At 37.5% G+C, this 27,083-nt stretch overlaps 1 protein-coding gene across 2 annotated transcripts; it reads right to left on the bottom strand.

Moving 5' to 3' along the window:
* Positions 1–280: 280 nt before the first annotated feature.
* On the bottom strand, positions 281–26,824 carry LOC121876707 (dihydrolipoyllysine-residue acetyltransferase component of pyruvate dehydrogenase complex, mitochondrial-like). Of its 2 annotated transcripts, XM_042382058.1 has the most exons (10): positions 26,640–26,824; positions 20,877–21,055; positions 15,502–15,638; positions 11,928–12,197; positions 11,075–11,173; positions 9,891–9,995; positions 9,195–9,388; positions 8,238–8,400; positions 2,232–2,371; positions 281–2,034 (listed from the first exon to the last, which is right to left on the bottom strand). In XM_042382058.1, exons 1-10 carry the CDS (start codon positions 26,759–26,761, stop codon positions 1,905–1,907), a joined length of 1,539 nt encoding a protein of 512 aa, XP_042237992.1. In that variant the 5' UTR covers positions 26,762–26,824; the 3' UTR covers positions 281–1,904. The 2 variants fall into 2 exon arrangements, with proteins under 2 accessions (XP_042237992.1, XP_042237993.1); XM_042382059.1 differs by lacking the exon at positions 11,075–11,173.
* Positions 26,825–27,083: the final 259 nt, after the last annotated feature.

The raw sequence follows: 27,083 nt of genomic DNA, 5'->3' as shown, positions 1-27,083 counted from the left end.
ACCTTTTTCTCTCCAGAGCCTTTCACTTTTCTTCATTCTCCAAGAAAGAAAAGAGAGAAAAAGGAAGTATTACAGTATTAATCATTGCTACTCAAGGAAGCAATATGGCCCTCACTGCACTTGCCCCACCACGACTTCTCCAACTAGTCAGTCATTTGATCACAGCTGGGTTGACCAGGAATGCCCCGGGTGTGAAACGGTAACCCTTGTGACAGGGAGCAAGCAAGAGCTGTATCCACTCAGCTGCCACAATACTGACTTTAAGGAAATTAAATAACAATGTGACACAAAATTTTATTTGTGTGCAATAAACATCATAATATACAATATTTTACATTTTTCTTTCCAGACTCCCTGATGTTTCCAACAGCTGAAGCTAGACTAGACACATTATTCTACAGAAAAAGAGAATTTATCAAATAGGAGTGAGGCCACATAGAATAGATATACTGGGTCTGGATTTTTAAAGAGAAGCAAACTGATCATTCCCTGATTATGAGAGAGAATTCATATCAATGGCACTGAAATTCCCTCAAGACTATAACATATCTAGTACTGCCTTGTACCCTTAGTTCAGAAAAGAAAATTATTATATTTTGGTACCTTTGAAATTCTGAGCCCTGTATTTCATCACCAAGAAAGAACAAGCTATTATTTGTTAATAAAAGAATTACTTAACTTTTGTTTTCAGTTTGATGAAAGCAATAAATAAAGCCTCATTATTCTGCAGAAAGTTTCAGTCTGCAATGTTCTATTATCCACCGAGATAAATGTATTACCAATAATTATGTCAAGCACAGCATCCAAGCCACAGATACTCACACTGAGTGTAAATGAAACCAACTCCCCAACAAACAATAGGAACATGGCAAGATAGATTTAGATCTAGTTATGTAAATTTTAAAAACCTCTATTTCATATACAGTACTGTGCTTCAAGTGGTTCATTCAACATTACCTTACTTTGCCAAGTACTTTCACTTAAATATTCAATACAGGTAGGTAGGCAAGTCCTTGAGAATTGTAAAATGACTGAAGAAATAATATGTTAATGATACAAATTGGCCACACAGTGACAGAGATGAAACAACATGCGAGAACTCTATGTGAATACCCTGTAATCAATATTAACTCTCACACTAAGTTGTACAACTGCTAGTCTCTAGACACACTTTGCCTATAAACTATACAGTATGATGTACAGTGCTTAGTTTGTTAGTTAATACCATCATACAACTTTAATTAAAAATTTATGGCAAATTGCTTCTATATACATCTGTTTCAGCAAGTTCACTGCACATGAAGAGTTTCTTGTAATTTTAACAAAACACTTAATGGCTACATATGACTACTGTACGACTGTACTATACCTGTGGGACTTTCTGATGGTTTTTTTTATAAGTTCATTTCTAAGATATAAGTTACACATATAAATCTGAATAGATCCAACAATGCTCACATCATATGAGTGGATAATGGGAAAAATAGAAGTACCATAACATTTTATGTTTCCTTTTATTTTCACAAAATATTGACACCTTACCCCAAAAAAAAGAGTAGGGTCTACAATAATATGTTAACTATTTTGAGTACATATCCAGGAATCAACAAATATATTTACAATAAATTTTCAGTATGTTTACAATCTACCTGGTACAGATAATGATTATTTTTTTTTTAATTTACCACGCAACAAAACCCCCTAAATTATACACATTTTGGTAAAATGTCAGTGTGAATGTATGTAATGAGGTTTCAAACTGCATCCTACTGGTTCTACTGCAGGAAATATATAAAAATCTTGCCACATATATCTATGTACAACATATATGACTACTGTTCAGTATTTCTTACTGAGATTTATAAATATAAATACTAGTCTATCCCCTTCAGATATTTAACATTCTACAATAACATGGTAGATGGTTTCTCCAGGTATTTTTTGAATGATGCTAGCCACTGAGCACCGACTGCACCATCAACTGTGCGGTGGTCACAACTTAATGTGACAGACATCATCTGGGCAGCACGGAATCTGAAAGCATTCACCTCATTTCAAAGCAACATGTACGATAAGAATTAATTTTTTACCACTACAATACTGTATAGGATTTTAGAAAAATTCCTGCACCAATTACTACCCATATATGCATAATATTCCATTTCTCACATAGATACAGAGGAATTATAAAAAAATTCTACTTAAAAATAAATACAGACTTGAGTTCTTACCCTTGTTCTGACTCTTCATCAACAATGAGCCTCTTCTCAGTGCCCCCAACAGCCAGAATACACGATTGAGGAGGATTTATGATTGCACTGAAGTTTTTTACACCAAACATACCCAAATTTGAGACTGAGAATGTGCCACCCTGAAACATCACCAGACAGTAAACTATAACCCTTCAATGAGACCTTATGTTATTGGTCAACATCTCGTTAAGATCACTATTTTCAAGGAAAATAATAAGTGATCTTTAAATTTCTTAAAATGTTGTGCTTAAGATACTGTACTTGTACAGGCATGCATGTCTTTGATGGAGGGTGAGGGGAGGGTAGGTATAGAAAAGTGAGAGCAGGTGTAGGAAAAACCAACATGACAAGGGGAAAACTGGAGATGTATACACTTAAAAAATCGCATAATGCAGAAAATCTCCTCTTATGATAACATATCTTATAATAAGTTAACAAGGGTACATTTGAAGATGTCTTGAAAACTTTCTTAGATAATTTTCCTTTATCCATTAATTAATAACTCAGTAAATGTCTTTTTATCTGAATTCCAGCTATCCAAAAATTTTCCCCCCTATGGTTCTGTTGTTAAGATTATAATTTATTCCATTTATTCAAATGCACCCAAAAACACTTGAGCGTCTACTCCAACAATCTTATCGCACCCGAATTCATTAATGATGGCATCTGCCATTAGAGACACTGTACATTAACTCTTTGTTTACAAGCATCCCAGGCATTTTGAATAGTGGAAGGTGTTGGCTGTAATTTTATGATATTTTTTTATAGTAGAGGGGTATTGTGAGCATTTTCTCTTATAAGTATGGCTGATAACAACAGTAATAAAACAGTGAAATGGAAGTGAAGTGTTATTAGTAAAGAGAGCACAATTAAGCGTATTGAACATGGAGTGCCCAGAGCGAAGATCTGCAGTGAATACAACGTCAGAAAGGCTACTGTTTGTGATATCCTTAAAGTTAAATATAATTTATTCCAATTTTATGCAGCCAAAGAATCAAATAAAGGTCAAATTATCTGTTCCTTGCAGCAGAGCTTGTGTCTAGGTATTGACCCTGTTCATACTACTTTTCCTCTAAATTCTTTGTCTTCTCCATCAAAAACAGGCTGGGCACAAGAATACAGTAAAAAAACCCATCTTAATCCGGACTAATTGCGGGGAAACTCCAATCCATATTAAGTGAATTTCTGGATAAAGCAATTTCCAGAAGGGGTTTATTTAATTTGGAAAAAGTGTGGATTTACCAAGAAAAATTTGAATGGCAGTCTGGATTACCATCTGGCACACATGAACGCCAGCCCCAGCCACTTTGTTTACAAACCAGTCGCACTGCTTCAGCCCTCATGTGTGCATCTCGTAACTCCTGTGGACTAATTACCATGACTTCCAAAGGCAAGACAACTTCAAAAGGTAGTCACATGAGGGCCAGAAAGGCATTTAGCTTGAACTTGCAGATTTAACTTTTCAAAATTTTTCATCGTGGCCTTCTAAGAGTTAGGTGCTTTGAAAGACCGTCTGCAAAGATTTGAGCAACAGTGCCTTATTCTTCTTTGCATAGTATACAAAAGACTGTAATATCAAACTGCATGGTAACTGTAACATTTGACTCACTTATCTTAGTGAAGCAATGGACAAGTTGACGGTCACCATTTTTTTATAAAAAAGCACTTCAAGTAAAATATATGTTGAATTTCAATATGGTAACCATATTTTCTAATACAGTACAATAGATCAGAAAGTATAAAAAATAGGGGTTAACTTTGCTAAAAAATCACACGACTGCCAACTGCCCAGTGATTGGCTGTGACGTCACCAGCTAGTGGTGATGCCAAGGGTGAGAGTCAACCAGTTGATTTGCACGCTTTGACAGTCACCTTTGATAAAAAAAACAAAATAATAATAATGTTAAAGGAAAGGAAAATGCATTGTTGGCGCTTCGTTCCGATGTGTAAGAGTACAGAAATAGCAACACCAGGAAAAATATTCGTCTTGACACTGTCATGTCTTTAATGTAGGTATAAATAAATTAGTTATCTAGTGCACCAGCACCTCAACATATGCGAGTTTAACTCTCGCGAATTCAACCATCCATGAAAAATCCTCAGAGATTTTTTTATCTATTAAAATAACATAAAAAGGTACGGTGCGTATTTTAAAAACTGCCATGATGTGACGTCATGGCATCATGCTACATCCCTTGCGGTTGTTCTCTCCCGTCAGTTTCGTCTGAAATTTCTCCCACATCTCCAGCCAGCCTCTTCTGAAAGCAATTCTAACATTAAATATAACTATCATGGCTCCCAAAAGGCCATTAACTGGTGGTATTGCATCTGGTGTAAAGAGAGTGAAGAAAGTCATGACTGAAACAGAAAATTTTTGAAGTGTTTGATAAACTCAATAGCGGCACGAGTGCTTCAGCGGTTGGCCTTGCGTTTAAAGTAACGAGTCAATTGTTGGTTCCATACAGATGTACGGCAAGGAAACTATAAGTAGTGTTGCTCATAGTCCGCCACACAGTGCACAGTTACACATCAGATATGTGATAAAGGTATGGAGAAGATGGAGAAGGCAATAAGTGTATGGACTGAGGACACGAGTCAGGAGTGCTAAAAATTTAACAGATATGATGTACGACTGACCCCTTCACTCCACCGATACTTTTCCTCACCTGCCGACCCTTCATTGGACATTCTGGATGATCCCAGTCCAGAGGTCTTAAAGGAGGAGCAATAATATCTTCAGTACCATTACTAAGGCCACTACAGCAGCCATTATGAGGTAAGAAAAGTACACTTTATATACATTAGTAACACTGATAATTATTTTGCTCCCCTTATATTTATAATACACTCATAACGATACACCCGACTCACATGTTAAAAATGCACATTTACATCTCACATGAGCCGGGCTGATGCGATCTGAAGTGGCTATCAGCTGTAAACTCCTTGACTCAAGTTCATGTGTGCCATCTGCTTCTAGCTTCTGACATCATCACCAATATGGTTGCCATTTCCTCAGTACCACAAATATTTTTAATTATCACAATTAAATCATGGTGGTTTCAACTTTAATTTAATAAGAATGTACTGCATTGTATAATGTATTTTTCTAACAGCGTGACACTGTATTGAATATGTTTTCCCAGAACCATCAACTCATCATTAAACATCTCTTTTCATAATTTGTTTTCTAAGGTACAAAAGTCCTCGTTTAACGTCGGGGTTAAGTTCCAGAAAATGCGACGTTATACGAAACAACGTTAAGTGGATCAATTTTCCCCATAAGAAATAGATAAAATAAGGGAGTTATGTTCCTGAGCCTCCCTTTGCTCCATGAAATACATCACATATACTTAAACTCAAAGCTTGTGTGATACCTGGTGAGGTGCCTGTATGCGTAACTATTAAGTCACATTCATTGACATTTTATAAGCTTAAAACTTAAAACTCCCTCTGTATGACTGATAAATACACACTCGGTAACCTTCTCAAACCTTCCCTGCTGCTGTCATAACAAATCACCCCCCCTCCGACTTCCGGCAAGATTGAAGGTGGTTTTAGGCTTAAAAGATTTTATCTTATAAAATGGCACAGACTAAAGTTAGCAGAATATAAATCCTTGTAAGACAGAGATTAATATAAATATAGACATCATATATTTTGCACAAGAGATAAAAATTTTAGTCCCTTAAGTAAAGTACTGTATATGTTTTTCAACTTATTTTTCGGTAGATATACCTGTAGTAACTTTCCTCATTTATTTTATTCATTTACATGCACACACATGGACGGGAATGGAAATGCTGAAACTAAGAAAATGAGTATCACAAGAAAGAAAAAATACGAGACCCTGAAAACGTAAGTGAATAGGAAGAGTCTGACTATAGTGAGGAAAGAGACTGTGTGAAGGAGTACTTGTTCCATCTCTTTCATATGGATAAATCAAGACTGAAAGCAGAAGAGATGGATGAACAGAAAAGCATGATGGATGCTTAAAAAATTCCAAGAAAATGGAATAAAGATGAGAGAGAGAAGTTTGAGATTAAACTCACCATTGGTGAGTAGAATTTTCGTTTTACATATACTATACACATTAATCAAAATATATATGTACAGTAATAAACAATAATAAATGTTGCTTTCATATTCTTATGAAGAGAAATGATGTTATGTTTGCATGTGTGAGTTCGTATTAATGTCGGCTATCCATTGTGTCTCACTTTTTTCTTTACAACTAGTGGTTACTTCTATTGTTCCATTTATATTAAATAACAATAATAAAAACATACATGTTCTTTCCTTTCTTTACATTAATTTTACTACAGCTACAGCAAGGGTCCTATCTCCTTCAGTTTCGGATGGAAAACTGTCGTCATGCATGTAAACTCTGACAACAACAATTGTGTCCCGTCTCGTGTGTTTTAATTGAGTACCGTATGTATTTGTATTAGCCCCTATCTAATAGAGAGTACAGTACTGTACAAGTAACATCTCCGTTCGCCAGAATCCCTCTTAGCCGGAATTGAAATTTGTTCAAAATTTTCTGGAAAATTCCGAGAAAAATTCCGGAAACCCTCTCAAAATATTTTTCTGGGCCTGGGAACAAATTCCGAGGATGAAAATCAGGCGTATTTTATTAAAATTCTGAGAAAAATTCCAGAAACTCTCTCCAAAAATTTTTCATGGGTCTGGGAACAAATTCCAAGGAGGAAACAATGCATTGTTCTGTAAAATTCCAAGAAAATTATGGTAACTCATCAACTTTTCTTTCGGGGCTTGGAGCAAATTTCGAGGATGAAATGATGTATGATTTCCCAAAATTCCGAGAAACTTTTCCCTTCGCTCAGAAAAAATTCCGAGAATGGGGGATTTTTTCCAAGACTGAGAGAGTTGTCACGTTACCCGGAAATCTCTCATCCCCGGAAGTGCTCCGTTCCAATTTTTCACCTCATGGAATATATCACTTATTACCATTCCTCTGACTATGCAAAACTTAACAGTAATATAAAATTTGCAATACATACTGTACAGTACAGTATATAGCTCTGTGGTCTTATTTCTTATTAAATTTATTACGAGAGCTTTACTGGTACAGTATTCGAGTCAATATATAGAAATTACCGAGGAGTGTGAAGTAACTACATGATACAGCAATTAGTAGTTTGTATGTTTTGTTCATCCCCATGCTTTAATTTCAGTCTGTAACTGTACCTATTATTTCTTAACTTACTAAACCATCAAAAAATTAGTCAGGATGGTTCTTGATTGTGATTGGTCCTGTATTCACACAATTGGTTCCTCTAAACAAAGCCTTCTTGCCACCATATATAATGGTGTACAATAATGCTGTCAACAGGGAATATAAGTTCAGACAAGTCTACAAAACTTCCTCCATATTGGTTATCTCAAATATGGATGCTAATAAATCTAGATCCTGGATTCAATTAACATTATTTATTGAAAGATATTTTGCACAGTTATAAATATAAAAGAAGGAGACAATTTAATCAGTCTTTTGTCAGAATGAATGATTATGAATACTGTACTATCTTAGCGCTGCAACAACCAAAGTCATACAGCGCCGGAGATAAGTAATGGTAAAAGGTTAAACTAAAATTAAAATGATGGAAAATAAAATAAAACAAAACCAGAAAGAGAAATGACCTAAAAGGAATCGATAAGAATAAAGAACCTATAAAAGATATAGGAGGCCAACCAACTCCAAAAACCTTCTTTTGCCAGCATTTACACAAAAATTTCACACATGCACACTGACGATACAACTGCTATAACCCTTCATTCTTTGAGTAAGGATAATACAAATAAAGCGCATTAGAAAGAGAAAAATAAATTACTAAAGTGGATTACAAACAAAAGTTTTCCCTACACAAAGAGAAGTGTTTCTGTAGAACCAGCCAGAGTGTTTCCTCTGAGTATTCTATGTTCCATGAAACTGAAAAAGAAAAAGATAGTTATATCACATACCTGGAACTCATGTGGCTGAAGCTTTCCTTCCCTGGCTTTTCCTGCTAGAGCCTTGACATCTGTGGCTATGGTGGCAAGGCCTTTCTGCTCTGCCTTAAATACTATGGGCGTGATGAGGCCTCGGTCTGTGCTCACCGCTACGCTCACATCAACATTATTGTAGCTGTGAACAAGTAAAAGAAAAACCTTTAATGTAAATCTTACAAACCATGAACATATAGCTAATACAGTTTTAGCTGAGTCAAGATTAAAACTGGCTCATATAACTTGCAAAGGTCTCTGACAAAAGATGAACTACAACTTTGCAAAGCCATATTCAAGAGATACAGAATACCTTCTGTTCTGTAAATAAAACACACCAAAAAATTGACTCCAGGATTCTCCCCAGGTATTTTGACACTGGCACAGCACTACCATGCCTTTTATCCAATGATCTTAGGTCAAAATAAAGAAATTATATTTGGTTAGGGTAAGGCAGGGTACAGTGAAGTAGGTTGTACTGTAATAGGTTAGAGTTGGTCGAGTTGGGTAGGTTAGAAAAGTTAGGGCAAGTAGGGTTATGTTAGTTTGGGCAGGTTGGATTGGTTTAGGTTAGTTCAGGAAGGTTGGGATGGTTTAGTTAGAGATTGTTGGATTAATTTAGGTTAGTTCAGGCCGGTTGGGATGGGTTAGTTTGAGCAGGTTGAGTTATGTTAGTTTAGGCAGGTTGGGTTGGGTTAGTTAGGTAGGTTAGGTTAGTTTGAGTAGGTTAGGTTAGTGAGGGCAGATTTGGTTTGTTAGGGCAGGTTAGGTTGGGTTAGTTAAGGCAGGTTGGGTTAGGTTTAGTTAGCAGAAAATTAATAAATCTGTCTTCTCTTAAAAAAAAGCACTTTCATATACTGACTAGATAAAGAAAACACTGAAAAAAAATCTGAAGTACCCTGTAACTGCACTGTACTGGTAATTAAAGTTACATACTGCCTGATTACAGTGTCCAACCATGAAGAATTCGCCTCAGGCACCTTCTTGCAAGCCAGGGCGGAAGCTTTAATAATGAAGTCGTTGAAGGAGATTTTGATGCCCTCCTTCTCAAGTAGTTTATTGAACTCTTGTCGTAGCTGTGACACCTCATCCATGCACACGTCTATACTAAGGTAGTAGTGAGGGATACTCTAGTTCAGAGAAAAGAAAATTATGAAGGTGAGTATTATTGAATACAATCATCATCAATACCGTACTGTATGCCTATTTGAATATACTGTATACTATACAGCTGTACATGTGGGACAGGGCTTTAGTACAAGGCAAGTTTACCAGGCACACATACTGTACAGTACATATTGGTGTCTTCATTTCTAGGATGGAAGGAGTGTTTTGTATTGATTTTTTCTTAATTGCTAACCATAGATACACTGTACAGATTATATATATACTGTGGTGAGAGAGAGAGAGAGAGAGACCTAATCAAAGCAATAAAAAAAATTTGCAATAATATAGTATACTTGTAAACCCTCTTCCTGACACTTCCCTCCGCTTACTGGGAGGGAAGGTATGTGCTGTGTGTGCATGTGGGGGTGCTGCATATACAGTATACTGTACATCTCACGAACAGCTAAAAATGCCATAACCAACACATTTGATGAACACCAGAAACAAATATTGTACTGAACTTACCTGTTTAGACAAGCAGAGTCTCTTTGCTATAACATTTCGAATGTTGGAGATTGGCATGTCTGAGTACATGGCTCCAGGTATGGGTGTAGGACCAGCTGCAGCAACCTAAAACATCCAATTATGTCAAGGTAAGTTCTGGTTTATTCAACACATTTTTAACTCTAAAGAAAAGCTAGATGTAATCCTAAAAACATGTACTGAAACTTATCTTAAATGAATTTTTATTTGTATCTTCTTTTAAATCATATAAAAGGTATATGTCTGACCAACAAAAATATTTGAATAGAATGTGATACCTATGGGATAAACTGAAATATACATTTATGGTGCATGAAGAGACTTGCTTCAACTGTACATATGTTTTAATGTGATAAAATAAAATTGGTATACAAATCAACGCTCACCCGCGAAACTTTCAGGGTCTGGCCTGTTACTCACCTCGCTGCACTTGACTGCACTACACAGTTGAGATAAACAAGTGGGATTTGTTACATTAATGTTGTAAATAAATTATTTACAAACAATTTATTTGAGTAAATATGACAAAACTATTATTTCTATATGTAAGCACGCACCAAGAGCCACCACACTATCACCACGTGGTACAATCTCCTTGCGCTTTTTATATTTCCCACCCCTCCACCCTTGGCAGCAACACAAGGCATGGTTCAAAACTCTCACAATGCTGTTATGAATAAATGAAATCACTGTGGTGAACAAGAAATCAGCACAAGCCACGAAAAAATGTGTGGGCCAAAGTTATATCCTGTGTTGCTGAAACAAGTAGATTGAGCTGACATTGGCAAATGTGTGTTTGGGCTGTGTAGTGGTCATACACAAACAAAATTATTTAATTTAAATTTTGAGTTTATACGCATATGGAAACCCTAAAGTGATAATTTATATCATATGCAATTTTGAGTATGAAAACCCCGAGTGTTAAGGATACTGTACAAGAGAGTATGTGTGTGAAGTATTTTGTGGGAAGTATTTCGTTTGAAGTTTTGGCCTTCTCCTGTCACATGAATTCTACACTCATCTTTCACCTATTATTTCCCAATTTGTTCCCTTGGTGTTTACCACTCTCCTCACTTACAACTAACTCTACATCAGCTCTCAATACTGAAATGTTTGACCCAGGGGAAGAAGAAAAAGCATGAAACTGTGTAAAAAACACTATGTACCTGAGGTGCAGCAGCAGCCTGTGAAGCAAATTTTTCAACATCGGAGCCCCTGAGCCAATCACCAGGACTGTGGCCAATGCCGGAAACTTGAGCTATTGCCTATATGAGAAGGTGAACACATATCATGAAACACAAGGATTCTTGGAAGGATGCCACTAAATATAAGGGTCCTAACATTAACCACCATTTCAAATATAGAAAACAACCATATTCAGTCTATTAAAAAAAATAAAAGGGTTGATCCTAAAGAAAATTTTGTCTGAAACCACAACTAGATGGCCTGAATATAAGGGCAACACAAGCCTTGGGTCTGGATTCACTACTGATTTTGAAACTATAGTCTGTTCACTTGAACTTTGAAACTGATATTTTAAGGGTTAATAATTTTTCTGCATTCTGTATTGATCTCTGATAATTTCCACACATGGGGAAGCAAAAATTAACTTGTGAAATGCACTGATAACTTATATTCAGTATCATAAAGAGAAAAATAAAACGATTACAAAATTTCAGTAACAGTATATCCTCAACCAGTTATAAAGATATGGCTCTTCACATGACCCCTGACCCAGTACAGTTATAATCAAGGGCAAACCCTATAGCTTTCCCAAAGTCCATCTCAAAGAACTTATGAAACTAATTCAGGGCTATAAACATGTGAATTATGAAGTGCTCGTAGATATACAAAAATAATCCCTCCTCTATTAAAGTTATTCCAGCTAATGAATTATTTGTCCTTAAGTCAAACAATATACTGTACCTGAACAGTAACCAAAAATATTATTACTTCACAAATACTGTATTTCAAGTAACACAGATGTAAGACATACTATTCATATGATACGTTTCTTACCGAGAGATCAATGTTTTGTTCGTTGGATAATTTCTTGGCATAGGGTGAGGCAAAGACAAAGCTACCAGGAGCAGCTGTGGGGGCTGCAGCAGCTGGGGCAGGGAATGGAGTTGGTATGGGTGGAGCAGGTGCAGCAGGGGCAGGAGCAGGGGGAGGTGGTGGTGGTGGTGGTGCAGCAGCAGGGACTGTGGCAGGTGCAGCCTCTTCTGTAGGTTGGTAATCCTTGAAAGCAGCAACATCCTTCTCATCACTCACAATAATGCACAAAAGCTGTCAACATAGAGAAGGAACTACCTTAGGATCTGATTTTAAAGTAATATGCATACACTGTATACAGGCATTTTCCGATTTATGAAAGGGTTCCATTCCTGAAAAACCTTTCATACATTGGTCTTTCATATATCAGATCCCATTTTTCCATAGACTCCCATTATAATGGCTGAGATATGTTCCTAAAAGAAACAAAACATGTTCTTCCATGCATCATACCTCAGCTCAGACTCCCAGCTCTGAATCCTACTACATTGGGTTCCTTTCTGCTGATTGCATGCAATTTCTTGTGGCATTCATCTGTGTGGTGTGTGGGTAGTTTTAGTGTGGCAGGTTGATGTTTATTCAGTATAAGGTTTGTCATGATTGGTATTAAGAGTTGGGTAAAAATCAGAACAAGACATCCCCCCACAAAAGAGGGGTACATATATCTTCTCACGTATGTCTGTTTGTTAACTTTTAACCCTTTCACTGTTTCTTGATACAAGGTGTGTTTGGTGAAACATTGGCAGGTCGTTTAGCACTAATTATGCACAATCTGGGGAAATTTCTGAAGAAATAATTGTGTACACAGATAAACAATTCTAGCTGCATGTATTTCTGAACATCTAAAAAGTTCTCACGGATTTGTGCAGTGTTTGATATTCTTCTTATTAATGTACAGTACTGTGAAAAAAGAAACCTTTTACAATAAGAATATATTGTACTATATTTCGGTCATAATTTAATCACAATAAACTGAAACCGATATGCGAGTTCATGATAAATAAGAATAACCTGCACTTAACAGGTGCAGGCACTGTATGACTAGGAGTACTCAAAATAGCCTAAATACATCATCAAGATAACCATTTTCTTGTACAGGTGTAGTTAGAAATGGTTGCCACTAGGTGTTGTGTGCATTAGGTAAATTAGGCAGGCATATACAATATTGGAAAAAGAGGATATTTAGAGTGTAAGATCTGTCATAGCATCATTGTACCAGGCTGCTGCCATCTTTAGCTCTCAACTTCTGCAATTTCTTGTGGTGGTAGTGGTGGGAGGAGTTAGGCAAATATAACTTGGCAAGTGGTGTGACAGCAGGCATTTTAATGATCTGCATTCTGTAATTGTTCTTTACTGACCGTTCAACACCCAAGAATCTTACATTTTCAAATAAGCACTTTAGCACTTACTCCAGGACAGATTGTCACACGTTGCTGAAGTTTGTTCCAAGACTGGGTTACCGCCATGCAAAAGTTTTGTGTCATTAAAGGTCACATGATTTTGGGAAGATATTCAGGCATGATGAAAGTACAGTGACCCTCGGTTAACGAACTCAATCCGTTCCAGAAGGTCGTTCGTTAACCGAAAAGTTCGTTAACCGAAACCATTGTTTCAATGGGTTTTGGGTAATTGGTTCCAGCTCACCGAAAATTTCCTAAATTCAACAAAAATGGTAGAAAAGTTCACTTACTTTGAGGTGTGTATGTAGAAGGCTCCTGATGATGATGATGATGGGATTTAGAATGGGGGTGGAGGAGAAGGCATTGGGGTGGAAGAGAAGTCACCCCATGGTGCCATTTCACCCATAAAATTTTAGCTCTCTTGGTGTAATTCAAGATTATTTTCTTTAAATCAACACTGCACTGCATTATATATTGTCAATATGTAAAATATATTTCAAAATGACCAATAATTTGCTTGGAAACACGGAAAAAAGCGTTTAGTTGAAGAGAGTCTCAAGCAAGATGTTACCTCCAGTGAAAACAGAGAGAGACTAACGCCTGTTTGCTGTGTTAAGAGGCTGGATGCCGCGCATTAAACTAGTCACTTTACCTTCAATTATGTTCAATAATTGTTAAAATGACTAAAAAATTGAATATTAAACTTTTAAAATTATTGAATAGTATAAACTTCTTGATATTTACTAAAATAATAAGGAATTTAAGCCCTAGAACCGATTAATGTATTGGCGGACTGATACTAAAGCTGGTTGCCCAGTCAGTGCAAGCGAAAACATGTTGAGGTCGGTTCGTAAGAAATTCGTTAACCGAATTTTTGTTCGTTAACCGAATTGAAGATCCTTATGGAAGGCAGTTCGTTAACCGAAATTTCGTTAACCGAGGTGTTCGTTAAACGAGGGTCACTGTATGCAGTTACAGTACCATGAAATAAGAAAACCAAGATTCCCCAAACACCTCAATCACTTCAAATCATGCAAAAAACCACATGTTCTGGGTTGAAGCATATTTAAAAATAAATTCCCTGACTATTTAAAGGAGACAATATAAGTTTGAATTTATGTTTTGTATGAATCTGAGGCAGGAACTGGTGCTCTCACACTGGAGCATGTATTCACCCACATTCTTTGACTAATCATCGGGGATTTTGGCCTCACCCATGGTAAGGTTTTCCGTTTTCAACAGAAGTTACACAATGGAACACTACCGACCATCGGTAACATAAAATTCACAATAAAATGTTATGACTATCGTGTAATAAAGCAAATAACCAAAACTGAATAAAACTAAATCCTTGAGGCCAGACCAATGAGTGTAAAGACTTACTGGTTTAGTAAAACTAATGTTACCACAGTAATAATGTCAGGATTTGAGGCTTCCTCCCCTTATAGCCTCCACTTTCCACCCAACTGATTTTTTTTTAATTTGTTTGTTACAGTATTAGTGTATTTCTTGATCTCAATAGCAATAGTTGACAATATAAACACAGGATACAAAATTAATATACTTGTACTGTAATGAAAGAAAAATACAATACAATACAATACTTAAGGGGAGCGTCTGGTTGAGATACAAGGGGCCTTAAATATTGGCTGAATGCTTTGATATTCCTGTCACTAGTTACGGACAACATGTAGGTCAATTCTAGCCCCCAAACTCCCTCCTCTGCCCCCTCCATTTTTGGCCCTTTTCACCCCTTTCAAAATTTTCAAGGTGCTTCTCCTTCATTATTATTTGCTCCACTGTTTTGAAATTTACATGGATTAGAGAATCCATGGTGCCCTTCAGTATGATAAGTTTATTTTTCACTTTGGCTTAAGTCTACAATTTTTTTGAAAATCACATGCCAATGAAGAAAATTCCATGTGATTTTGACGGAGCATATCGACCCCCACAAAAACAGATAGTTGTTTTAGCTACTGTACATGTAGAGGAGTACTCGAACCAACTTTGGCTAAAATCCACAAGTACCTGATCAATCAGTTATTGCATTTCTAAAGCAAGGCAAAGACACACACAGACCCATTATATTTCTATATTTTCCAAGGCAGAGGCAGAGAATGACAAAAAGAGTAACCCACCTTTCCTAGGGGGATGTCCTTCTCTCCTGCTGGAACCACAATCTTGGCCAAGTAGCCCTCCTCCGGTGTCTCCATCCCCATAGTTGCCTTGTCAGTTTCAATCTCTGCCAGTAAGTCTCCTTCGTTGAGCACATCTCCTGCATGGATGAAATAATTACAGAAGAAGTAAGCAGATTACACTACACTACTGTACTAGGTGTAAAATAATGGATGACGTAAATTTTAGATACATTTCTCTTTACACTCGGGTTAAAGTACCATCTTTAGAAGACTCTCCAAGAGGAATTTCTGTACTAGGTACTTGTAATTTACACTAAGTTACTATGTTCAGTGGGATTTAGATGTAAGGAAGGCACTATCTAGATATAGAAAACCTTGGTAATTTAGTTTTTAATTTAGCTTCTTGTCTTTTCTCTTGGATATAGCTAGTTTTTATTTTTGAAGTAGAGTGTGTAGATCTTTATTAGTACATCTTCATGTACATTAATATTGAGCTTTCAGTTTATAAAGATGTTGAGGTAATGACTTTGGCAGGGAAGTAGTGTAGTATAATGACACATCTCCCCATTCCTTGGGGTGGGGAATGAACCCTTGTCAACCAGTGAGCAAGGACAGCCTCTCGGTCTCCAGGAACACCACTGAGTTTGGTGCATCCACAAGCAGTGGCCCCTCATGATTCATCATCTTTATTTTATGGCTATTTTCCATGCTTGTGTGAGTTATTCATGGTTATCTGACTGATACAAAACTCTCTTCTCAGGTTCTTATCTCTCATGTCCTTCCTTACATCCTCTCCCCATGTCGTTCTTGGTCTACCCCTGGCTCTCCTCCTCTCCACATTTAAACTCATGCACCTCTTGACCCAAGTGATCTCAACCATTCTCTCCATAAGTCCAAACCATCTCAACCTGCCTCTACACAGGACTTTGTCAACACTCTCATTACCCAGCTGCCCTCATCACTCAGGCACTGTGTGGGTTGCTGGAGATGCCAGGAGGTGGTGGCTAGTGACCAATAGGATGTCTGAAGCAGGATGTCTTTAATTCACCAGGATTAAGATCTTCAGTGATGGCGCCGACGAGTCATAAGTTTATTGGCGCAACTGTGTCCACGCGACATGGGTTGAACCCTGGACACAGTAGAGCCCGGCATTGTTGGAAAACGAATAGGTAATGTAAGCCTGTGGTAACATCCTATCCGTAATCCGTAATTGTTTCAATTATCTTATTTCCATCAAGTAAATGAATAATGTTGTATCCTGTGATGTAGGTGTATCAACAGGTATAATATTGACAAGAGGTAAGGTTGTATCACCGACTGTGTGTGCCAGTGTCCTGTATCCCCGGTATTGAGAGTAATAATAATTACTGTACACTAATAACAGTCTTGTGATGGGTGTTTGAGAAGTGATATGAAGTGTTAGTGTAAGTAGTAATGTAATTGAAGGACTGATAACTAATCTTTGTTGTGTGTCACTGTCATAGAATGTTACCAGTAATCTATAGTAATTTCTATTGAACATTGGTCCTGTTAATGTTGAATAGTTGTTTGGCTGGTGTTGAAGTAATGCAAAGTGGTCTGTGAAATTCATATCGAAGTTAATGTAAATTTGGTCAAGTCTTGAGTGAATCCCAAGGAGTGGTTTATGCATTTATTTTCTGGTAAAGTGTCAGGTACTCAACTCATTTTAAATAAACCATCTTTATTGTATGTTGGGGTATCATTATCCTGCAATATCACCTTTGTTCTTCCCCATATCTTGATACCATTAAATACAGCTGAATCCACGTGCCCTGGACCTCGCCATGCTACCACATGTGTAAGAGGTTAAACGTTATCTGTACAAGTATAAAATAACTAAGAAATGGATAACAGAAGAAATAAATAATGTAATAAACTGAAAAATAAGAGAAGGTGAAGTAGAAAACCAAACAGAAAATAGAATAGATAAATAAAAACATAAATAAAAGTAAAATAAATAATCCCCTCCCCTACACTCTTAGCTCTGCACAGGGCCTCCTGTCTTTCAGTGTCACATTGCACATCCACCTCACCATTCTCATTTCAGCTCACCCAAGTCTAATTATGTCAGCCTCTTTAACTGCCTATGTTTCACTGCCAAACATCACCACACTTCTCACACCAGCTGCATACATTCTTTCTTTCACTCAGAGGGAAGGTCCTCTTGCTGTCAATAAAGGCAGCAGCTACCTAAACTTGGAGGAAATAAAAAGTGAAAATACAGAAGGAGAAAGCAGGAGGTATTTAGAACATAATAAGGTCAAGGTGAACGAGTTAATGATAAATGAGAATTTGGCTAAGCGAGTTTAGTGTTTTATGGTATGAAAATTTAATGAATGAACTTCTATTTGATTTGGCGAGAAATATTACCAATGAACCAGCTCTCATTATCATTTGTAGAGTGGGGGTGGGTCTTGTTTTGTCATTGGTTGAGCAGCTAGCTGGTCTAGTGGCAACCTATTGCACTTGTAAACACTTTTTCTATACTTCGAGTGAAGTCAGTGGGAGGCGGTGTTTGTTTTCTGGGCTTAGACCAGTATCACCTGTGCACTTGTTCTGTCCAGAGATCTTTTTTGTCATTTGGGAAGCATTGTGGATGCTAACCAGGTGTGCTGCCCTTAAAATGTCTAAAAACTAAAACAGAAGTGATGACAATGAGTGCAGTAGTGAAAATGAAAACATAAAATATTTAATATAATTTTTTTTTTTTTGCTTCCAGGATGCTGGTGGCTGTTACACCTGCCTTAAAACTCAACCCTTTGCCTTTATCCTGTACCATCTCCTACAGAAGGGATTGTACATGCACTGTATACTATACTGTACATATACCCTCTACACACTTGCTTTCATTAGTCATATACTGTCCACTCTGCTATGTACAGTAGTGTATGGTATATACCTGTATAGTACTTTCACACTTACTTAGTGTACAGTACAGTATGTGCAACTGTAATCACTTTTTTACATATTAATACTGCTTTAACGGTATTCTTGGCTGACTATATGCTGGTACAGTAATGTATAATACAGTACTGTACTTCACAACACAGATCGTATGCAAAACAGTAGTGAGCGAGCAGACAAGCTTGTACAATGGCAGCAGACAATGAACTAAAAGTGTCATGTTGCTAGAGTTTGAGGAGATAAACTGCAAGATACATCATCCAATCATAGGCATCCCATGCTGTCACATCAAAGTAGTGGTCAATTGTAGTTCAAGAGCACTCTGAGCCTACCCACCCATGCACCTGGCATGCCTTCCTGCATCGGGAACATGATGCAATTTCTCGGAAATTCATTCCTATGCCCGGAGGAGAGAGTATTCTTGGGATTTTCCGGAAATGTGTATGATGCAATCCTCGGAATTCAATCCCATGCCTGGAATGGAGAGATTTTTCCTGGAAGTTCTTAGAATGCTAAAAGAAAAAAAATTCTGACAGGTGCTCCACTACTTACGAACAAGTTACGTTCCTGAGGCTTGTTTTGTAAGTCCAATTGTTTGTAAGTCCAAGTTACGTTCCTGAGGCTTGTTTATAAGTCCAATTGTTTGTAAGTCCAACTTTACTCTTGTAGATACCAAACATATTGTAAAAAATGAAAAGATTATGGATATTTAGTACAGCTACACCCTTTAATACAGCCATAAAACCTGTCTCACTCTTCTCCTCTTAGGTAATGTTTGTTCTATCTGGAATTTTCTTCAAAATAATCCAGTCTCATCCACATTAAACACCTGTTCTGGCAAGTAACCCCCCCAGTGATGATGTTTGTATCTCTGAAAGTTTGTAAGGTGAACGTTCTTAAGTAGAGGAGCACCTGTATTGGAGAGTTCCAGGGACTGAGGAGTCTGGCTAACGGAAAGATTACTGTATCAGCGTTTTATCACATCACGGTTAGAAGTACAGTAGGGTTGGGATATATAGCGATTTTTTATAAAGATTTTTAATTAATAAAAAACTACCAAAATTATCAACATTTTCCAATATATTGCGATAAATTTATTTATTTCGGGCAGGAAATATTTAAAATTTAACGCCATGGTAAACAAATGCGTTATTTGCTCACCAGAGGCACCACCGTGGCTGCTCACTCACGCATTCACGCTCATCCCGGTCACCCACACAGTCTTTCTGAGTGAGTGACGAGTAAGCAGCCGACTCTGCTGTAGATTATGAAATCTGAAGCGAGTGTAAATGGGTTGTTAGTGATGTGAAAAGTGAAGTGAGGAGAATGGAAAGCTTAATGGAAAAAATTTAATACTGTAACTAATATTTTTGGTTTGTTCGTTTATGTAGGTGTGGGATTGTCAAATGACGGTAGCAGTGTGGCGTCTGCTGCCGAGTCTGGTGTTCCCAGGATGGTGAGTCAGGTGCCGAGTCTGGTGTTCCTTGATATTGATATAGTCTGTTGTTCCCGAGTCTAGTGTTCATTGGTGCTTAGTTAGTAAGAAAATAAACTCGTTATGTCAAGTTTAGGCACTTTTATTGGCCTCCAGAACCTAACCCTATTTTCCCCATTGATTACATGTAATTATATATTGCAATTTAGTATAGGTGAACATACATGAACCCTATCTCGCGATACATCCCGACCCTACTGTATTGCAAATAATGTAGTGTATACAGCATATCTTAAACATTTACTAAGAAATAAAAGAGGGACAATACTAAACGTAATACAGTGGAGTAATATAACTTTGCGATTTCTTATAAACAAAAATTAAGCAAGACTCCATATTCAATGCACACAGTGACAATTCTACTGAGATCACCTTTTTTTGAGCCCTTCTACATTCTATAAGCAGGAAAGTGATAAGAATAGTATGTTACCAATCGGAATTCTACAAATCTTTTGCTGTACAATACTGTACTGTACAGTATGTGTTAGCAAAATGCCTGGCTTTGCTTGGGTTAGATACATACAGTACTGTATAACAACGACTGTCACAGTTTGACCTCCCAAACGCGAGTAACCATTTCCACAATCGCAGAGGTGATATCTCCGTAGAGGAAGATTTTTGGTTCTTGCTGTGGATAATAGTAATACCTAGGTGCACAAACTTGAGACCCATGTAGTATGTGTGTTAAGTTTCATGTCTCTAACTGCTTCTGTTTTGGAGCTAGTGCTGGAACAGACAGACACTCACGCAGACACTTTCTTTTACTGTATTATTACAGTTTTCTATATTCCATGACAAATGACTTGCCTATTGCAATGCAGATTAAACAGCAGTATTTGCAACTAAACAGCGTGAGACAGCAGTCTTTTCTATTTATTTTCAAAAATTATCATGTCATGCCCTTTGTAGTTGGCAAAAAAAAAAAAAATCATTTACTTTATAGATCAATATCTACCTTCTTTCTTCTCCCAGGAGATGATGGTTCCCATCTCCATAGTTGGGGAGAGTGCCGGGAGGTTGACCTTGATGTGGGAAGGAAGATCATTGTTTGATGCATAGCCACGGAGGATGGGTGAAACTACTGCCATTGGTTTTTTTGTGCCTGCAGTGTGACCTCCCAGGACATTCATGCTTCTGAAATAAAAATGAAAATGGATTATTGAACTTTAAAATATCACTTGCTTTTTGACGGAGAATGGCATGAATGACTTATCCTTACAGAGCTGGCTATTCCCTTTGTGACAGTGCTTGCATTTTCATGTTCAAATAAAGAATATCAAGGTGCTGCCAAAGCAGCTTATCTTCTAGCCCAAACTGGATCATTCTCATCAGACCTCAGCTAAAAATCAGCACACCCACTTCTAGCAGGCTTTGTGGAGGGTGGAGACCAGGGTCCTTCACTTCAACAGCATTTACAATCATATGGGGATTCTGGATTCAATCCAACAATTGGATATTTCCTAATTTCATGAATGAATCATAATTTACCCAAGCCAAGTACTGTACAGAGGCAGGAGCAGGGAAGAAAGGCTCCCTAATACTACATGGAATGTCCTTTAATTGGGAACTTGAGTTTTTTTTTTATACAGTAATTTACTAACTGTAGGTAAGGTAACTACGGTACCGTATTATATTTTGATAGCTTTCAATGGTATGCAGCTACCATGTTTAATATTACAGCTGTATTTTGAGAATAGAGCCTTTACAGAAATGATGGAGTGATCCTCAAAACCCATTTTTTAACTAAGCATGGGAAAAGGCAACTAAAGAACAATCAGTAAATCAATGGTTTGAGCATGCTCAAGCTCCGGAATTTGAAATGAGTACAGTATAGGTAGTTGAAAGATGGCATCTATCTGTGAAAGTTGCTCCAAGTGTTCTCACTTCTTCAGTCAAGTGCCCAAGGTGTGATTCAGACTGTCAGTATCATAAAGATCAGCATACTGTACTTGGTAATGTTGCAAGACAGTAGGGGCAGATCAAGAGGGAGGTCCTGGGATCAGGACCCCCCCATTTTCATCAGAAAATTACAATATTTTTTTCTTAAATGCAGTACTGTATTGTACTTGGGCATTTTTGTATAGTAAAAAATAATTATTATTGACCTCAGAATATCTCCTAATATCAAGTGCACATGGCTTCAAAATTACCTCAAAAGGCCCATATGATATTGGTCAGACTTCAACAAAATTTCTGGGGGGGGCCATATAGGCCCCCCCCCCCCCAATTAGGTGGGCTCACTGTGCTCACCATGTTCCGCAACAGGAAATTTGGAATTATCATCTACAACTTTTGTCGACTGGTAAAGCTTTTAATGAGAGGTTTGCATATATTGGGTGGATAACCAGGAACCCATTGGTTGTCCTGGGGTAGTAGCTGAAGTGGATGAGAGCAAGTTCAAAAAGTCTAAATACAATCATGGCCATGAGGTGTAAGGAGTGTAGGTGTCAAGGGCATAGAAACTGTTTTGAGATGGAAATTCATTATACCAGTGCCCGACCACAGTGCTGAGACCATCATATCGTTAATTCAGCATTTCATGAAAGCGGGTAGTGTTATCCATACTGACCTATGGAGGGTTTACAATACCCTCGGTGTAATTGGTTATACTGTACAAACAGAACTGTTAACCATAGTGAGAACTCTGTGGATCTGTCTATTGCGTGCATACGCAAAATGTAAAACGTCTGTGGAAGGACATCGAAAATTGGGTGCTTAGTGCCAGCAACAAGAAAGAACATTACAGCCACTATTTTGTTTGGTACATGTTCCAAACACACCCCAGTGATGAGAACACCATACTGCAACACTTCCTCATTAAAGTGGCAAACTTTATCCTCCTGCAACTGTTAATTAAGGTAAGTTTCTCTTTACAAACTGGGGCATCCAGGGGGCGGTGGTTATGGCAGGTCCTTCTGGTGTCTCTGGCGAGAAGCTTTCATTTTGTAAATTTTTGTGTGCTTTTCTACCCCTAAATTTCCCTTTACTTCAATGCCACGTCCACATTGAGCAACCAACATTGTTCATAATTGGAGAAATCATAACTCCATAACTACTCATTTTGGACAGATATGAAGGTAAAAATTGCATGAAACATGATGAAATAAACTATAACAACCAATTTTCCATAGTAATTTCTGTGCCTGGCAACTTTTAAATATTGTATTTACCAAGATTTGTCTACTTAACCCCAGGGCTTCGGGCTATGGTTGGCATCCCCCGCCCCTAAGTGGTTATATTTAAAAAACAAATAAAATCTTTTGTAGTCTTACATATTTGCTATGCATGACATTCACAGAAACTAAATACATGTCCTTACCACAAGTTGGCAACACAGAGGCTAGGAAGAGTTGAGAATGTTTGTGAACTGGCGTGCGTGACACAAGAGTAGCGAGGTAAACAACACTAATTTGTAGGCATTATGAGGTACAGGACAACTGGTTTACTATGTTATTACTATTTACACTATTAACAATAATTATTAATGTTCCAGTAATTGATCATGATATTTGCTTGGGGGTTGAGGGTAGAAACACATGGCGACGTGAGTCAAATCAAAGAGCGAGATTTCTACATCATAAAAGCAGAGAAGCTAATAAGAAGAGACTGGGTGGCTCTCATGTGTGAGTGAAAGATAATTACTTGGCAGCATAATGTAGCCAGGCCCGCCCATTTTATTCAAATAGGCCTGTAAAAGATCAAAACGTCAACTGACATAACACAAAGCCTACGGTCTTCAGTAAGAGACAAAATTACTGCCATATGATCAGGTTAGATTTTGCAGTATTTTACCCCATAACTTCCTTCTTTCATGCCCTGCCCACTACAGGTGATTTATGACTGTGGAGAGGGGAAAACAAAAAAAAATTAAATACACTACTTAAAACTATAGGTAAAAGTTGTTGTATCATATTTAATGTTTAAAATCATCCAAAGAACACCTGTGGAAAATATGAATGAATTCTATAAACCTCTTTGGGTGCTAATCGTCTGCTACACTATTACCATTGTTTATACTTTGCAGCCACTTGGCAGCATAACAGTTGAGTTGAACAAGTTCACTCACTGGAGTGTGCCATCCTCCTACAGTATAGAATCATTGCTTCCACAGATGATGGGCATCATTTAAAGATTAATGATGCCCCAAGAATTCACATCCTTGGGATTCAGGTCAGAGTATCCGCTAGACCAGAGGTCCGCAACCTTTATACACCAGTCGGCCACTTAATGGTGCAAGTAAACAGAGATCAGCCGCAGGTGTACTAAGCAAACATAAGTCAGCACTGCGTTCCACATTAATGAATGTAAAATCAGAAATGCAAGACTATATTTCATTGTCTGCAAAATGTTATAAAAAAACACTGATATTTAAGACTAAATATAGTTTTCTTTTTCAGCATATACATACTCTGCATTGTAATAATAGCACTAGTCACTAGCCCAGTTAAATATCATGTAAAGAAATAAGGGAAACAACCTTGAGCAAGACAAAATATGGAAATATGAAACTGTCTTGAAACAGTACAAAATAACGGTTTAATAACAGATTCGTACTCGAAATACAAGCATACAGGGGAAATTGCTTTATAAAGTAGTATTATGATATCTTGCAGTACATAGTACAATAACCCCCGCACCCCAAAAATGATGTGATGTTATGTGATGTTATATTCAGGTAAATTAAAAATTGCTTTTTGCATAGGAAATTAAGGGCTTCAATTCCAATTACAAATACAAGATCAATACAAAAACTAATGTGAGGGTTGAGCCTGGATGTGATTTGCAATTTCAGAAAAAGTTGGTTCAAAGTGTGTTACAGCAGCCTTCACAAGTTCTGTACTTGTTCTTAACAAAACTAAGCACACCGAATGTCTGCTCACAGCAGTATGTTGATCCAGCAATATGTTGATTTCCACTGCTTTTTATTTTCACCCATAATATAAGGAATAATCATAGTCATACCTGCCACATAGCCCAAATTTAGAAATCACTCAGCTGGCTGTATATGTACCCCTTTCCGGGGAGGTTGCTGACCCCTGCCCTAGACCGAGTATTCTGCTGTCAAGCCTGAGTGCCCTACCAACCCAGTTGGAGTTCTTGTCATTAGGTTACATTAGTTGACCAGGACACTCGGGCAATGACTTCACCTTTGGTATTAATAGTCAAATACATAAAACTCTGTGGGCATAATAATGATGATTTTGGTAGATGGATTTTTTGTCACTTGTTTATTCTAATCACGAAAAAGCAACATATAATACTGATAATATTAGGTAAAATTTTAGTTTTGGTCATCCCTGTATTTAGATATCTAAACTAACCTAACCTATTCCCCAGATGACCACAAATAAAATAATACCACAACATTAGGTATTACAGGTACTGCAGTTTCAGCCCCACCTAAGTTAGAGCACTTTTTTGGGGGGAGGGACTCAGTAACCACCCATTTGTGATGGAAATGAAGGTCATATTCATATGAATCAGACAGTAGTTGGGGCTGAAATGCAAATTTACCCAATATTAAAATGCATAAATAAACAAAATGAGTAAAATTATCGTTTTGGTCATCCACCTATTTGAAATGAAGGTCAGAATCGTTCAAAATACATCAAAAACCATCGGAAGAACATACAGTAATTTCAACCTAAACATAACCTCGCTGAATGACCGAAACAATAATAATACCCAACAAAGTTCTCTGATGAAGATAATTTTCATCTATTACATTACCGGCACAAATGTATAATAACAGAGATACCGTATCCAAAATTTTCTCTATTTTCTTCCATTAATCTAACGCCATTATCGCCTATGTCACCTCCCACACTGCGTGTCTCCTTCATAAATCATCACGCGCATGTGTTCCCGTACACGTCACGCGGCCAATCAAAAGCCTTTTTTTTTTGCAACCAATTAAAATGATTTTTTACTTAATCCGCAGTAATTTTGGCCCAATCAAGTTCGATTTTTATTTTGGGTCTCATATTTCGAAATTCAAATTCATTTCCGACCATGGAAGTCTGCGATGGGTGTAACTTAAATTATATGGAGCTGATTGCGAGTTTTGGGGAAAAAAACGAAGAAACTATAGCATTTTTTCGATCGCATGGTGTTCTTCCGCCCGCTTATACCCCCAGTTAAGCGAGAATCAACGTCAGCAACCTGTAAGAATCTCATAATCCAACGACAAACAAGAACCAGGCCAATAAGGTAAGAAATGGGTGATTCCACCATATGGCGAGTCAGTAAGGTTAGGTTTGGTTTTTGTTTTTCTAGTAATTTTTGGTGTAATTTTTATTCGCTTAGCCATTATTTTTTTTCGGAAAACGTCCCACAACCAAAAATCGATAAAAAAACCGGCTAATTTCCGACGGAAATGAAGGTCATACTCCTTCTAAACACACACAAATACACTAGAAAAATATATTTTTTACCTTCTAACAGTGTGGTGCACTTATGCAAATTTACCCATTAAAATGTTTACCGTATAACAAATAGGGCAGGCAAGCTGCCAGGCTGGTGGTAAGACTGCTGTGTGCCGGCCCAGTAATGATACACCTCACCACACACAAAAAGTTACACAGAATATGTAAAACTCAGAATCTAATCACGATTTGATGTAAACTGGTGGGATTTATGGGGTCTAAAAACGAGAATCAGCTGATCACGCCGGCAGTTGTTATTGGTGTCAACAACTGGGAAGTCCGCGGCTATTTACCTAATTTTCCTGGTTGTGGTGCCCATGGCGGTGGACAAGCCACGCTGGGTAGTCTTCTTGACCACATTTTTGGACGTCAGCCGAGGTAGGGCCGCCCTGATGGCCACAGAAGTTCGTAACATCTCACTCAGTCACTGTGAGAGACTGCAGACGACTGGTTGTGGTGATGGCGGCGGTGTACAGGGTTGCCAACTCGTATTTTCACATGTCGCTAGGCTGGTACCTAAAAGTAGCTAAATGTCGCTAAATCTTCCATGGAAAGTCGCTAGCTATTATTCCCCCCTTCAGTAATTTGATGCAAATAATATTTTCATAATGCCGACTATAATGGACGGAGTATAAATAAAATGCATTATGTAAAAATATCATTTTTCAGATTTTCTGTGAAATGTGGCGCAAGAATATTGCATATTATCCCAGAACACTTTGATCTTTTTAACTTGA

Source organism: Homarus americanus, unplaced genomic scaffold (genome assembly GCF_018991925.1).
Source record: "Homarus americanus isolate GMGI-L3 unplaced genomic scaffold, GMGI_Hamer_2.0 scaffold43872, whole genome shotgun sequence".
Classification (NCBI taxonomy): domain Eukaryota; kingdom Metazoa; phylum Arthropoda; class Malacostraca; order Decapoda; family Nephropidae; genus Homarus; species Homarus americanus.
Note: the sequence above shows the minus strand (reverse complement) of the source record. Positions and strands in the feature narration are given on the sequence as shown.